This window comes from Cherax quadricarinatus, chromosome 55 (assembly GCF_038502225.1).
Source record: "Cherax quadricarinatus isolate ZL_2023a chromosome 55, ASM3850222v1, whole genome shotgun sequence".
Classification (NCBI taxonomy): domain Eukaryota; kingdom Metazoa; phylum Arthropoda; class Malacostraca; order Decapoda; family Parastacidae; genus Cherax; species Cherax quadricarinatus.
This window is the reverse complement of record NC_091346.1, coordinates 11,523,324-11,538,919: the sequence shown is the minus strand read 5'-3', so window position 1 is coordinate 11,538,919 and position 15,596 is coordinate 11,523,324. Positions and strand designations below refer to the sequence as shown.

Genomic DNA, 15,596 nt, shown 5'->3' with positions numbered 1-15,596 from the left:
CTGTCCGAACAGAGTAATCTGCGGTGTCTGCAGCCAGCACCACCCTACCGAGGAATGCATCACCAAGCTGAAAAATGCATCGCCACCCACTCCACAATGCCCGAACTGCAGGCAGAAACACCATGCCTGGAATCCTCGATGCCCCGAGAGGCTCGCCAGAATTCAAGAAGTCTGGAAGACGCCAAAAACTCGGCAACAGGCTACGACGGATCATCACTCTCAGCAAACGATGAGTGCAGAGAACCCTGCCATACTGCAGATCTCTCAGCAGCCAACCCAAGTCATTGCCCAGAAATTCCCAACCCTAGAAGCCTCAACCAGGCGTCAAGGTCAAGAACCTCCTGCACCCCTACCTCAACGAAGAAACAGAAACAAGAGGAACAGGAGGCGTCAACAGGGTGCATCTGGTCAATGCGATCAGCAGGCGGCACTAAACGAGCCCCCACCGGCCATAGCACGACAACCCAGGCACTCCTTACCTCACCAGCAGATCCCGGCTACCCAACCTGGTATACAGCAACAGACCACGGTGCATACAATAAAGAAATCCAACCCTCAGCAGTCCCTACAGACCACAACAACCCAGATAATATCCACTCTTTCGAACCCAACTCCAAAGCAGGCCCTCACCAGGGAGGATCTCGTAGCACTCATCAAGGTGTTCACAGATCTTATTTGCAACACAATCAACTCCACGGAACAACAGAGCGCATTCCGGCAGATGGTCAGTACGCTCCTGAGTGTGTGCTTTCTGACCGAAGAGGAGACAGTGGATGCCATGAATTTGCAGGTTCTCAGAGCTGGCAGGACTCAGTCTCCAGCTCAGGAAACAACATCGATGGAATAACCTCGGTACCAAATCACACCCTCAAGGTCCTACAGTGGAACATTCAGGGCCTGAGGGGCAAACAGCACCTCTTGCTGGAGGCAGTAATTCGGGATCGGGTTGATATCGTCTTGCTACAAGAAACTCTGACTGTCCCGACTATGTGCCCAAGACTACCCGGTTTTGCTGGGTATTTTCGGCACACGGACCCGGGCGTTCACTGCAGAGGCACAGCTGTATTTGTATCCAATACAATACCTCACGAGGTTATAGCCAACCCTGTGGACTGTGGGGAGAATGTCGAGGTACAGGCCATCCTTGCGCACATACCTGGGGCGCCCATTACCATCTATAACATCTACAAGAACCCAAGACACACCCTCGACATTGCAGAGCTCCCCGCACTAGCACGCACTGAGTGTATTATTGTGGGTGGAGATTTCAACGCACATCACCCAATGCTGCACTCTCACTCAGCAACCAATGCTGCTGGCAGACACATAGCAATGCTCCTACACGATATTCCAGAGGTAAAGTTGCTAAACAATGGAGACCCCACACACCTGTTGGGTGGCTGCCTCGACCTTACCTTCGGGTCAAGACAACTCGCAGCAGGAGCCACATGGGAAACCCATCCTCACCTTGTCAGTGACCACTTTGCAGTGATCACCACCTTCAACATCAACAGGCCTCCCACAGTTGTGCTGCCTCCTAGATGGGACGTAAAGAGGGCCAACTGGAAGGTGTTCCAGGATTATCTTCATGACTGGTGGTCCACATACTCTCTATCTGAAGACTGTGATACGGCTGAACAGGAGCTAATCACTGTTCTCATCCAGGCAGCAGAGTGCGCAATTCCAAAGAAGTCCGCAGGACGCACTCACAAAAGAGACTGGTGGTTCTACAACGACGAGGTGCGGGAGCAGAACCACCGCATCAACTCTTTTAGGAAGCTATACAGGCGTAACCCTACGGCAGAGAACAGGAATACTCTGAGAGCCATTGTGCAGCATGCCCGCAGAGTCTCTCTCAGAGTAAAAACTGAGAAATGGCTGGAGTGGTGCTCAACATTCGGGCATCACACCACCTTGTCTGAGATATGGGGCAAGCTCAACATAGCAACTGGCAAGAGCAAGCCGAGGCCACCAGCACACCCGAACCCATCCCAGGAAGCTGAGAAACTAGTGGAGCTTTTCACTTCCAGGGGAGCATCCACTCAGCTCCCACAGGACATCCGGAATATACAGACGGATCTTCTGCCACAGCGCCAGCTAACGATACAAGCTGCATGTGAGTCGGAAGATGTGACTGATGAAGACCTCACGGACTTGGAACTCCGACGTGCCATTAAGAATACAGGTGACACTGCCCCGGGCATCGATGGTGTTACATACTCCATGATTGCACGGGCTGGGCAGAGTGGATGGGAGGCCATACTAGACGTCATTAACAAGTCGTGGAGGGCCAGGACACTCCCAGCAGCTTGGAAGAAAGCTACCATCGTACCAATTCCAAAGCCCAAGGACCCAGGCAGTATGAGACCCATATCGCTGACCAGCTGATTAGCCAAGACTGCTGAGAGGATGGTGTTAAACCGCCTCCTATGGAAACTTGGACCCTCTCATCGTCACATATTTGGTTTCACCAAAGGAGTGGGTACAGCAGAGTGCATAACCACTCTACTAAGCCAGATTGCTGACAGTAACAAAAAACCTAGTATTGTCGTCTACCTCGACCTTGAAAAGGCATTTGAGCTAGCCAGCCCCACAGCAATTCTGGCAATACTAGCTCGGAAGGGAATCAAAGGACGCCTCCTGGCCTGGATAGAGTCCTACCTTAGGGGCAGGCAGGCCTGTGTCAGCTTTCAGGGACACTACTCTTCCTTTAAATCCCTGGAAAACGGTACGCCACAAGGAGGTGTGCTCAGTCCTACCCTGTTTAACATCCTTATGCAGGAACTTGTGAGCCTTCCCTTTCATAGTGGTACACAGCTCCTCAGCTATGCTGATGATCTTGCACTCGTAGTGAATGGGAAAGGCAATTTAGAACGACAGGCTCAGAGAGCTTTGGACCTAATTACGCAGTCTTGCAAGGAACTAGGCCTCAAGATCTCGGCCGAGAAATCTCTTGCAATGATGTTCAAGGGACCAGATCCTGTGAATAGATTACGTATTCAGGATATAGAACTTGAGTGGACAGGCTCCTACCTGTACTTGGGAATCTACATTGATAAAAAGCTGACCTTTCAGAAACAGGCCGAGTATGTCAGGTCACGTGCTCTACTCAGACTCAACGCCATGAGAGCCATGACGAGGCACCGTGCAGGGGCAAGCAAAGATGTACTTCGCTTGTACAATATACAAGCTATACGCTCGCTCATTGACTACGGTGCACCGGCGTTAGCTCATCTCTTCCCGCAGAGCAGGCAGAGAGTGGAGGTCGTACAAAATCAGGCGATAAGAACTATGCTTGGGGCCCCCATCTGGACCAACACAGTATGTCTCAGATCTGAGGCCCGGCTTCCTTCCTTGGCTGACAGAGTAAGATACATAAACGCCTGCAAAGTGGCCACGATTCTGCACAGGCAACAAGGTACCCCACTAAGGAGACGGATATTGACAACCATGGCACAAGATCCCACTCTCTTCACAGACTACTCCTGGATCCGTTCGTTTTGTGCTGCTGGGCGGAAGCTGCTGCCTATACAACTACTCCTTGAGAAGAGTTATGACCTTCCTGTTGCTGGGTACCATCCACTACCTCCCTGGCGCCCAGATCCAGCTGATGTTTGGATCATGCAGCTACCCATCTCTAAGCGTCTCTGCAGTCAAGACACTCTCAGCAATCATGCTGAGACAAGCATGGCACTGGCAGAGGGAGGCACATGTGCAGTGTATTTCACAGATGGTTCTGTCGACCCTGACAGGAAGAGAGCAGCAGCTGGACTGTACCACAATGGTCACACACAAGGCTGGCGACTCCCTGACCACTGCACGATCCTTCAAGCTGAGCTGGTGGCGATTCAGCAGGCATTGTCACATGCCCTACGACATCGACTCCGACCTGTCATACATGTTGATTCCACGTCTGCAATCAATGCCCTCTCCCATCCTCAACCACAGGACAATGTTCACCTCATCACATCGATCCTGAGCATAATGACAGCCTTAGAAGTTCAGGGTAACAGATCGACATTGAACTGGATCCCCAGCCATGCTGGCATCCGGGGAAATGAGGCGGCAGATGATGCAGCCAAGGCAGCAACAGACTATCCACATGTTGGGATTACTGTCCCAATCAGCCTACGACAGACCAAACTGGTGGCTGCCAGAGCCATGAAACTTATGGGGGAGGTCTTAGGTGATACCCCATCTCAACAGTGGTACCGAGCAGCGACTCAGGGAGAACCCCCTCCATATGATAGAAGCTGGTTCAGAGCGCAGTGTACCGCCATCCATCGGCTTCGTTTGGGCTTTCCCACAGCCAAGATGATGGTAGACAAGGCTGAGGAGGAGATGTGCCAGTACTGTCAGCACGTTGTCCAGCGGCCCCTAACACACTATCTTCTGGAGTGCGAAGTTACTGAGACGCTCCGCAGGCAACTAGGAGTGATATTCCCTCCCGAAGAGGAACCAGAGATGACTGCAGCCACACTAGTGTACCATGGAGTCAACGAACCAGACAAGCTGTTACCTGTGATAACGACATATCCTCCTCCTCGCTAGTGTCCATAGTTAGGAGTATATACGGTGTAGTCGCTTATGAGATGCACCAGTTGAACTGACCAGAAGAGTGCTTGAACAGCATATGTCTCATCATTGTAGAAACCTTTCTCCCTCGGGAGCCAGAGACGGGTCATCGCAAGATTGAGACCCGTGCCAGGACTACGGTCTTGGCGAACATTATACATACATGCTTCTGCTTCAGAATCTCCGCGACTACGGTGCTCTTCGCACTTACTCCAAGGTTGAGGGACTGATTACCTCATCTTCTGTACACAGTTCTTCTGTCTTCAAGAAATGTCCTGAAATTTGTATTGATAAAGCCACTGGATGGCGAAACGTCTACAATAAAGAAACCCAGATGTTGCACATGTGTCTTAATTTCATCTTGTCGGTATTGTATACCATTCTTGTACAACTTATAAGTGCTAGGGTTATGGACACTCCCGAGCTTCAGAACCTTGCAGTTATCTACATTGAACTGCATCTGCCACTTTTCTGACCAAGAATAGAGTTTGTCTAAATCCTCCTGAAGCTCCATAACATCTACGTTTGAATCAATTATCCTACCTATCTTTGTGTCATCGGCGAATTTGCTCATATCACTAGTAATTCCTTCATGAAGATCATTGATATATATTATAAACAACGGGCCCAAGACTGATCCCTGTGGAACGCCACTTGTTACTGATCCCCACTCGGATTTAACCCCATTTATGGACACTCTCTGCTTCCTGTCTGTGAGCTGTGACTCGATCCACGAGAGCACTTTTCCCCCAATGCCATGAGCTGCCACTTTCTTTAACAGTCTTTGGTGCGGAACTCTATCAAAAGCCTTACTAAGATCTAAGTAAATAATATGAAATTCTTTATCGTGGTCAACAGCCTCAAAAGCTTTACTGAAGAAAGTTAATAAATTAGTTAGACAAGACCGGCCTCTTGTGAATCCATGCTGAGTATCATTAATCAAGCTATGCTTATCGAGATGGCTTCTTATAATCTCAGCTATAATTGACTCTAGTAATTTGCCTACAATTGAGGACAGGCTTATTGGGCGGTAATTTGACGGTAACGACTTGTCCCCTGTTTTAAAAATAGGAATTGCATTAGCCATCTTCCACATATCAGACACTACACCTGTTTGAAGAGATAAATTAAAAATATTAGTTAATGGTTCACAGAGTTCCATTTTGCATTCCTTAAGAACCCTTGAAAAAACCTCATCAGGACCCGGTGACTTATTTTGCTTCAGTCTGTCTATCTGCTTCACAACCATTTCACTAGTGACTGTGATGTTACATAATTTATCTTCTTCTGGCCCACTATAAAAATTAATTACTGGAATATTGTTAGTGTCTTCCTGTGTAAAAACCGAGAGAAAATAATTATTTAAAATCGAACACATTTCATTCTCTTTGTCAGTAAGATGCCCATAGTTAATTTTAAGGGGACCTATCTTATCTCTAACTTTTGTTCTATAGACCTGGAAAAACTTTTTGGGTTAGTTTTAGAATCCCTAGCAACTTTAATTTCATGGTCCCTTTTCTTATCCCCTTTTTAATGTCCCTCTTAATGTCAATATGAAGGGATTCAGGGAAACCGGTAGGCCGGACTTGAGTCCTGGAGATGGGAAGTACAGTGCCTGCACTCTGAAGGAGGGATGTTAATGCTGCAGTTTTATAAACTGTAGTGTAAAGTACCTCTCTGGCAAGACAGTGATGGATAAGATAAGATAAGATTTCGTTCGGATTTCTAACCCCGGAGGGTTAGCCACCCAGGATAACCCAAGAAAGTCAGTGCGTCATCGAGGACTGTCTAACTTATTTCCATTGGGGTCCTTAATCTTGTCCCCCAGGATGCGACCCACACCAGTCGACTAACACCCAGGTACCTATTTGCTGCTAGGTGAACAGGACAACAGGTGTAAGGAAACGTGTCGAATGTTTCCACCCGCCGGGAATCGAACCCGGGCCCTTCGTGTGTGAAGCGGGAGCTTTAGCCACCAGGCCACCGGGACAGTGAATGATGGTGAAAGTTTTTCTTTTTCGGGCCACCCTGCCTTGGTGGGAATCGGCCAGTGTGTAAATAAAAAATAAAATAATAATAATGTTTTTCGATAGTGACAGGAAAAGCATCGATATGTGAAATAAAAGAAAGATCGTGAGCTTGGGTAGCATTCTGGACAGTGATGATGCACGTATCGCTTTAAGAGCATGAAAGGGAATATCTCTACCAACATGGCATAGGAGCACCTTGCCAATACTATGGACGGAAAGATAAGCAAGAGAGGAAGTCGGCCATAATGTAAAGAATCTAGTGCATTGTGCAGTCTGAAGTTGAGCGTGGAAAGGGAGTGAATGATGTGTTGATCTTTTCTGAGAAGAAAGAGAAGGTGGTGAAGTATCATCATCAGGCAATTGTCGTTGGCATTTAGGAGTGGGACCGGAGTTGGTCCGACATTGAACGGGCTGGCGATTCGAAAATTGCCGCACGGCAGAGGGAGAGGCTGGAAGCATAGTCAAAGGAGAGCGGAGGTCAGACAAATCGAAGGAGTTAGTCGAAACCTCGGTACCTGAAGCGGGTGAGGAAACAGCACCAGCAAGAGGTACAGGGGCATTAGGAGTGTCCGAAGAGTGGTCAAAAACCAAGGCAGGGTCAGAATGGGGTGCGGTATCAAGAAGGGGCCCGGGGGTAGTAGGTTCATGGATTGGGATCTCCATGGTTAGGTTACTCCTTGTCTTTTTACTTTTAAGAAAAAAAAGAAAGAAGAAAAGAAAAAAGAGAAAAAGGGGGGGGGGGAACGGGGAGGAATGAAAGGGTCGGAAGTCGCCCTCCGCGCCCAAGAGGACCTCAACACCGCAAGTAGTGCAGATGCAGCATGGAACCTGTGCCATACCCTACCCTTCATGCCAGTAAACCAGCAGTCCAGGATAGCAACCTTACATCTGCCGAGCTACCTCAGTGGGCAAAAGAGAGGGCGGCTGGATATCCACCACAAAGCATACCTCCTTTGGTCACCACCCCCGGAATCCAAAAGGCGGCCTCCAGAGATACACCCTTCGCCCGAAAGACACCCAAAGCCACCCCCCGGAAGACCGGAGAGGGAACGGGACATCCCCAGGCGATCCAGATTCCATGGCAAACTACACCACTGCCAAGAACCTCAACGGAGTGGGATTGACCCTGGTACCCTTTCCCTGACCTAGGAACCAGTAGGCCTGTAGGAAGAATCCTAAAGGCCAAAAAGAGGAAGGGAATAAGGGGGGGACGGGGGAGGAGGAGGAAAGAAAAATGGGAGGATGGGGAGGATGGGATAGGGAAGGGGAGATTGAGGGGTAATTAGGTTCGGTCTGAGGAAGGAGACCAACAGATCTAGTTCCTCAGACCAAGAGCCTCTTCACCACAACAAGGAGCCCTGCTTGAAGAGATGTGTAGGAGCTTATATCCTAAATTATATCAAACTCATTTACTTTAATTTTGTCCACCTAGACAACTTTGTTAATAAATATCTCAATTTTTATTTTGTTGCATTATTATCACAGCTGTAATCCCATAACTCAATAATATTTACTCAATACAAGGGAAAACTAGACCTGACCTTAATCCTACAACTTGTTACAGAAACCAGAAACAGGCTGAATGCTAGAGGGGGAGACCTTCTAGTATTCTCTGGAGACGTCTATATAGATATCGCCTTTTTGTAAGACACACACCATAATTTAGAAAGAATTCCCACCGTTCTGAAAACAAAGACACATGTTGGATGTGACTTTTAAATTTAAGTTTGGTGTCATGGTGAATTCCCACGAAGAATGTAGTAGTAGTCTCGGTATTTTTGTATTGGTGTTAAATATAATCGTTGAATGCTGCAGTGAAGAGAAAGTTGGAGGCAGTAGAAACGTGTCTGAGACCAATTTATGGTGGTAATATTAAGCAGAAAATAAATATTTAAGATATTAGATCATTGTGGTGATGTGAAATAAATATTTATGGGAGAAGAATTTTTGAGATGGTCTCCATGGTCTCCCAGGAATATTTATTTTACATCACCACAATGATCTAATATCTTAAATATTTATTTTCTGCTTAATATAAACACCATAAATTGGTCTCGGACACGTTTCTACTGCCTCCAACTTTCTCTTCACTGCAACATTCAACGATTATATTTAACACCAATACAAAAATACCGAGACGACTACTACATTTTTCGTGGGAATTCACCATGACACCAAACTTAAATTTAAAAGTCACATCCAACGTGTGTCTTTGTTTTCAGAAAGGATGGGTGGGTGGAAATGATGTCTGGCATATCCCAGAGATGATGTGGAGTAGGTTTTGAGAGGTGATTTAAGGAGGACAAGTGATTTACGAGACGATATTCTGTTTGAGCTTGAGTATGATCAAATTTATGAAAGGATTCAAGGAAACCACTTAACTTGAATTAAGTGGGTGAGGATGTTAGTGATCAGTAAGTCATCTGGTTCAAAATATGCACACTTCGTGAAGGATAACCCGGAATTAAGTAGTGATGGATGTTTCATCTGTGTCTCGCTCTTGACTTAGTGGGAAACATCAACATAAGAAAGGAGGAACACTGCAGCAGGCCTGTTGCCCCATACTTGGCAGGCCCTTCACAATCTATTCCACTAATAGAATATTTCCCCAACCCAATTTTCAATGCTATCCAAGAAATAAGCTTTGACAATTCTATTTACTCGTGTGCAAGTCCCACTCAAATCCAACCCCTCTCACTTATGCATCTATCCAACTTAAATTTAAAACTACCCAAGGTCCCAGCTTCAATAACCCTACTAGGCAGACTGTTCCACTCATCAACTACCCTATTTTCAAACTAGTAAAATAATGGTCATATACTTTATGATAATTTAATTCTCTTATTTATATTCATCCATGGAATATCCAAATATTTCAAAGTCAAATTTGTAGACATTATATAATCTTTGGAGATCTTCTGAAGAGAGTTGACTCAGATAATCTGCATAGCTCTTCTGGAGAAGTAATTTGTTGTTTTCGTCTGTTTCAGAGATCGCAACTTCCTTCTTGGGAGACTTATCTTCACTCTTTATCATCTTTCCATCGTCTTGTATTTTCTGGGATATAAATTCTTTCACTGTTTGCTTCTGCATCTGATTTACCATATTTTCTGTTGAGTTTCCATCTGTTTCCAGTGTGGATGGATTGAGTTTCATGCTATAATTAATTATCTGACCGAGTCCACATTGATCAGCTATGAATCTTGTGTCTGACTCCATGGTCTCCAGTTTGCTGAAATGGAAAATATAAGAACATAAGAACATAAGAGAGGAGGAACACTGCAGGAGGCCTGTTGGCCCATACTAGGCAGGTCCTTTATAATCCATCCCACTAACAAAACATTTGCCCAACCCAATTTTCAATATGATGAATGGTTTTGAAAAACCGACAATGCCACCTAAGAAATAAATTCTGTTAACTCTATCCACTCATATGCAAGTCCCACTCAAATTCAACCCCTCTCACTCATGCATTTATTCAACCTAAATTTGAAACTACCCAAGGTTTTAGCCTCAATAACCCAACTAGGTAGACTGTTCCACTCATCAACTACCCTATTTCCAAACCAATACTTTCCTATATCCTTTCTAAATCTAAACTTGTCTAATCTGAATCCATTACTGCGGGTTCTCTCTTCGAGAGATATCCTCAAGACCTTATCTTTAGCACGTTTATTAATACCCGTCTTCTACTTATACACTTCGATCAGGTCTCACTCTCATTCTTCGTCTAACAAGTGAATGTAATTTAATGGTCTTTAATCTTTCTTCATAAGGAAGATTTCTAATGCTATGTATTAATTTAGTCATTCTACGCTGAATGTTTTCTAACGAATTTATGTCCATTCTGTAATATGGAGACCAGAACTGAGCTGCATAATCTAGGTGAGGCCTTACTAATGATGTATAAAGCTGTAACATAACTGCTGAACTTCTGTTCTATACACTTCTTGATATAAATCCCAGTAATCTGGTTGCCTTATTATGTACTCTTAGGCATTGCTGTCTTGTAGATGAATGGTTCACAGAACCGACACGTTGTTAAATTAGACACATGTGTAACTCTTGGGTATGGTTTAGAAAGACACTGAGGAAACTTTTCGCCACACAGTGGCTTCATCAGTCCATACAAAGGATAAACTTGAAGAACAGGAGGAGAATGAGGTAATCAGTCCCTCAACCTTGAGTCGATGTGGTCAGTCCATCAATCTTGAATAGAATACGGCATATGAGCGGAGAAGCAGCTTATAAACCGTATGGCAGGAGAGGTGTAGCAGTCGTAGGTGGTGTCACATTTGTCCAATGTGGAAGTAGGTCGTGCCCAAGGGTTAGGCAAGCAAAGAATTCCCACATTGGACAAATGTGACACCACCTACGACTGCTGCACCTCTCCTGTCATACGGTTTATAAGCTGCTTCTCCGCTCATGTGCCGTATTCTATTCAAGATTGATGGACTGACCACAACGACTCAAGGTTGAGGGACTGATTACCTCATTCTCCTCCTGTTCTTCAAGTTTATCCTTTGTATGGACTGATGAAGTCACTGTGTGGACGAAACGTTGTCAATAAAGGATCACATTATACTGCATATGTGTTTATATTTCCATTGCGTCAGTATTTTATATCATTTATTTCCATAAGTTCTACATCATTCAACTTATAAGTGCTAGGGTTATGGGCACTCCCGAGGTTCAGAACCTTGCATTTATCTATATTGAACTGCATCTACCACTTTTCTGACCAAGAATAGAATGTGTCTAAATCCTCCTGAAGTTCCCTGATATCTACGTTTGAATCAGTTATCCTACCTATCTTTGTGTCATCGGCGAATTTGCTCATTTCATTAGTAATTTCCTCATCACTGATATATATTATAAACAACAACGGGCCCAAGACTGATCCCTGTGGAACGCCACTTGCTACAGATTTAACCCCATTTATGGACACTCTCTGCTTCCTGTCTGTGAGCCATGTCTCGATCCACGAGAGCACTTTTCCCCCCAATGCCATGAGCTGCCACTTTCTTTAACAGTCTTTGGTGCGGAACTCTATCAAAAGCCTTACTAAAATCTAAGTAAATAATATCAAATTCTTTATCGTGGTCAACAGCCTCAAAAGCTTTACTGAAGAAAGTTAATAAATTAGTTAGACAAGACCGGCCTCTTGTGAATCCATGCTGAGTATCATTAATCAAGCTATGCTTATCGAGATGGCTTCTTATAATTTCAGCTATAATTGACTCTAGTAATTTGCCTACAATGAGGAAATGGTATGGTGATACCGACAAGATGTGGAAAAAGACACTTATGTACAGTTCAGGACAATTATTAAAGGAAACGTTTCGCCACGAGTGGCTTCTTCAGTCCTAATACAGAGAAAACTAAGAAAACACACATATATATAGTGGCGGGAGTCAGGTGAGGTGATGCGTGGGTAGAGGTGGTAGTAGTAGTAGTAGTAGTAGTAGTAGTAGTAATGGAACTAAGGAGGTGAGGCAAGAGAGGGACCTGCTGGCATCAAGTAACACCAGTTCCCAGGATGGGTAATATCCTCTTGCTTAGTAATTTTGAAATACTGTAACTACCGGATTTTTGCTTTATAGTGTTACTGACAGAAATTAGTGCAGCTTCAATGCATTTTCTCCGTCTTAAGTCGTCTTCTTTAATAACTAGTTTAGCTTCATTGAATTTCATGAGGTGTCCAACATCGTCTCTATGTTGAACACATGCGTTTTTGCGGTCATCATTTCTGCAAGCATTTTTGTGTTCTGCTATCCTAATGTCCAGAGTTCTGGCTGTTTCCCCTGGCACAAGTGCAGGAATCTACACTATACCATGTGGGGGGTGTGACAAAGTATATGTAGGGGAAACAGCCAGAACTCTGGACATTAGGATAGCAGAACACAAAAATGCTTGCAGAAATGATGACCGCAAAAACGCATGTGTTCAACATAGAGACGATGTTGGACACCTCATGAAATTCAATGAAGCTAAACTAGTTATTAAAGAAGACGACTTAAGACGGAGAAAATGCATTGAAGCTGCACTAATTTCTGTCAATAACACTATAAAGCAAAAATCCGGTAGTTACAGTATTTCAAAATTACTAAGCAAGAGGATATTACCCATCCTGGGAACTGGTGTTACTTGATGCCAGCAGGTCCCTCTCTTGTCTCACCTCCTTAGTTCCATTACTACTACTCCTACTACTACTACTACTACTACCACCTCTACCCACGCATCACCTCACCTGACTCCCGCCACTATATGTATGTGTGTTTTCTTAGTTTTCTCTGTATTAGGACTGAAGAAGCCACTCGTGGCGAAACGTTTCCTTTAATAAATGTCCTGAACTGTACATAAGTGTCTTTTTCCACAATTTGCCTACAACTGAGGTCAGGCTTATTGGGCGGTAATTTGACGGTAAATATAATTCAATTATGTGTTGATTATTGTAACATTATTGTGCATTTGCGTGCTTAAAAGAATTATATTTTATCATTATTTTATAGGGAAGCACAATCCTGTAGAAGTCATATATCAGCCGTGGAACATGAGACGGTCAGGTGTACAACGAGGAAGTGGAAATTTGTATCAAGAGTTTTTCACCTGCATCAAAGCACATCCCTCGAGATGTGTTAAATGATATGTAACAGTTAATTACTTTAATTTGCATTTCTCACAGTTTCTAAAATTTCATATACTGTGTGAAAATTATCTGCAAACATATACCATGTACATGTACTTGTAGCAAATAAAGATATTATTATTATTATTATTATTATTATTATTATTATTATTATAAACTCATGTAATGGAAAAAGTATTTGTCAAAGACTCGTCTATAGAAATGTCGCATTAATAATAATAATAATAATAATAATAATAATAATAATAATAATAATAATAATGTCTTTTCTTTCTGTCATAAACAAGCAAGAAAATAGGTACGTATTGTTTCTTCTACTTTCACTTAGTTATGCTACATATACACATACATGTATACATGTAGGCATCGATCTTAAATTTCTTGTTTTCTAAATAGTTCTTGTTCTTATCTATTTCGTCTCCATGGGACAGTGGTAAAGAATCTTTCCTCCGTAAGCCATGCATGTTGTAAAATGCCGGGAGCGATGGGCTCGTAACCCCCTCTCCTGTATAAATTACTAAAAATAAGATGTGAAAAGTGGGTTATAAGTGTGTATGCTCATGGAGAAGAGTGTAGAGGAGAGAGTGATTTTGGGAAATGTTAAGAAAGTATTTAGGAACTTTTGAACCAAGTGAGATAGTAATTCTTGTGGGAGACCTAAATACCATTAGGCCAGGGCACCCCGTGGCCTGGTGGCAAAAGCTCTCGCTTCACATTGTGAGGGTCCGGGTTCGACTCCCGGAGAAGGGGTGGAAACATTGGACGTGTTAAATTACACCGGTTGTCTATGTTCACCCATCGGTAAAATGGGTACCTGGGTGTTAGTCGACTGGTGTGGGTCGCATCCTGAGACAAAACTAACCTAATGTGCCCAAAATGCTCTGCATAACAAAGCGGCTTTCTATATACATGTAGTAATATTTCAATGATGTCAGCTAGACCTGTATACCTTGTACAAGTACTTGTAGCAAATAACGATATTATTATTATATTATTGTGGTAAGTTTTGAGTACCAGGTGTAAATGATAATGGGGGCTTTTGATTGAACTTTGTATAGAAGGAGGGTTTGGTAATACATAAATTATATATATATATATATATATATATATATATATATATATATATATATATATATATATATATATATACATTAGAAAAAAACTTTAAATAAGTATACAAGATTTGATACAAGGTGATATGACAGTGTTCCACAGATATTTCAGATAATTTCTTTAGTTGTAGCTACAGTGAGAGTAAAAGGTAGATGGGATACAAAGAGAATGGAATCAGCAAGTAAGAGGAGATGAAGGTTTATAAACTAAAGGAGGAGGCAGTTAGGGTAAGATATAAACAACTATTGGAAGAAAGATGGGCTAGTGAGAGTAGAAGCAATAAGGTTGAAGATGTATGGGATAGGTTTAAGAATGTAGTGTTAGAGTGTTCGGCAGAAGTTTGTGGTTACAAGAAAGTGGGTGCGGGAGGGAAGAAGAGCAACTGGTGGAATGATGAGGTAAAGTGAGTAGTAAGAAAGAAAAAGATAGTACATGAGACGCTTTTACAAAGTAAAGGTGATACAAAGAGGGAAGAGTAATTGGAGAGTAAAGAAAGGTTAAGAGAGTGATGAAGCAATGTAAAAAAAAAAATGAGTGGGTGAGATGCTATCAACAAATTTTGATAAGAATAAATAAAAGCTCTTGTGTGAGATTAATAAGTTACCTACCTGGAGGATATTCTGGGGATCAACGCCCCCCACAGCAGGGTCCACGACCAGGCCTCCGGTGGATCAGGGCTTGATCAACCAGGCTGTTACTGTTGGCCACATAGAGTCCAAGGTACAAACCACAGCCAGGCTGATCCGGCACCGATTTTAAGTATCTGTTCAGCTCTTGAAGGCAACCAGAGGCCTATTAGTAATTCCCTTTATGCATGGTGGGAGGTTGTTGAACAGTCTTGGGCCCCGGATACTTAGTGTATTTAGTGTACCAATGGCGCCTCTACTTTTCATTGGGGGTATTTTGCACCGCCTGCCCAGTCTTTTACTTTCATAGAGAGTGATTTCTGTGTGCAAATTTGGGACCATTCCTTCTAGGATTTTCCAAATGTAGATTATGACATCTCTCTCTCGCCTGCATTCCAGAGAGTACAAGTCAAGTGTTTATAAGCATTCCCAGTAGTTGAGAGAATTTATATGTGCAGTAAAGGTTCTGTCTAGATCTGCAGTTTCACCTGCTTTGAACAGAGATGTTAATGTACAGCAATATTCCAGCCTAGAGAGAACAAGTGATTTGAAAAGAATCATAATTGGTTTCGCATCTCTTGTTTTGAACGTTCTCATTATCCA

General features: G+C 43.6%; 1 protein-coding gene across 2 annotated transcripts in view; it reads right to left on the bottom strand.

Annotated features, from left to right (window-relative positions):
• Window positions 1–8,807: 8,807 nt before the first annotated feature.
• The window catches only part of LOC128699026 (carbohydrate sulfotransferase 10-like), a 74,373-nt gene continuing 67,584 nt past the window's right edge, over window positions 8,808–15,596 (bottom strand). For both annotated transcript variants that reach the window (XM_070096763.1, XM_070096765.1), the window contains one exon: window positions 8,808–9,837. In XM_070096763.1, the coding sequence (XP_069952864.1) occupies window positions 9,447–9,837 (391 nt within the window). In that variant the 3' untranslated portion in view covers window positions 8,808–9,446. The remainder of the gene's footprint in view (window positions 9,838–15,596) is intronic.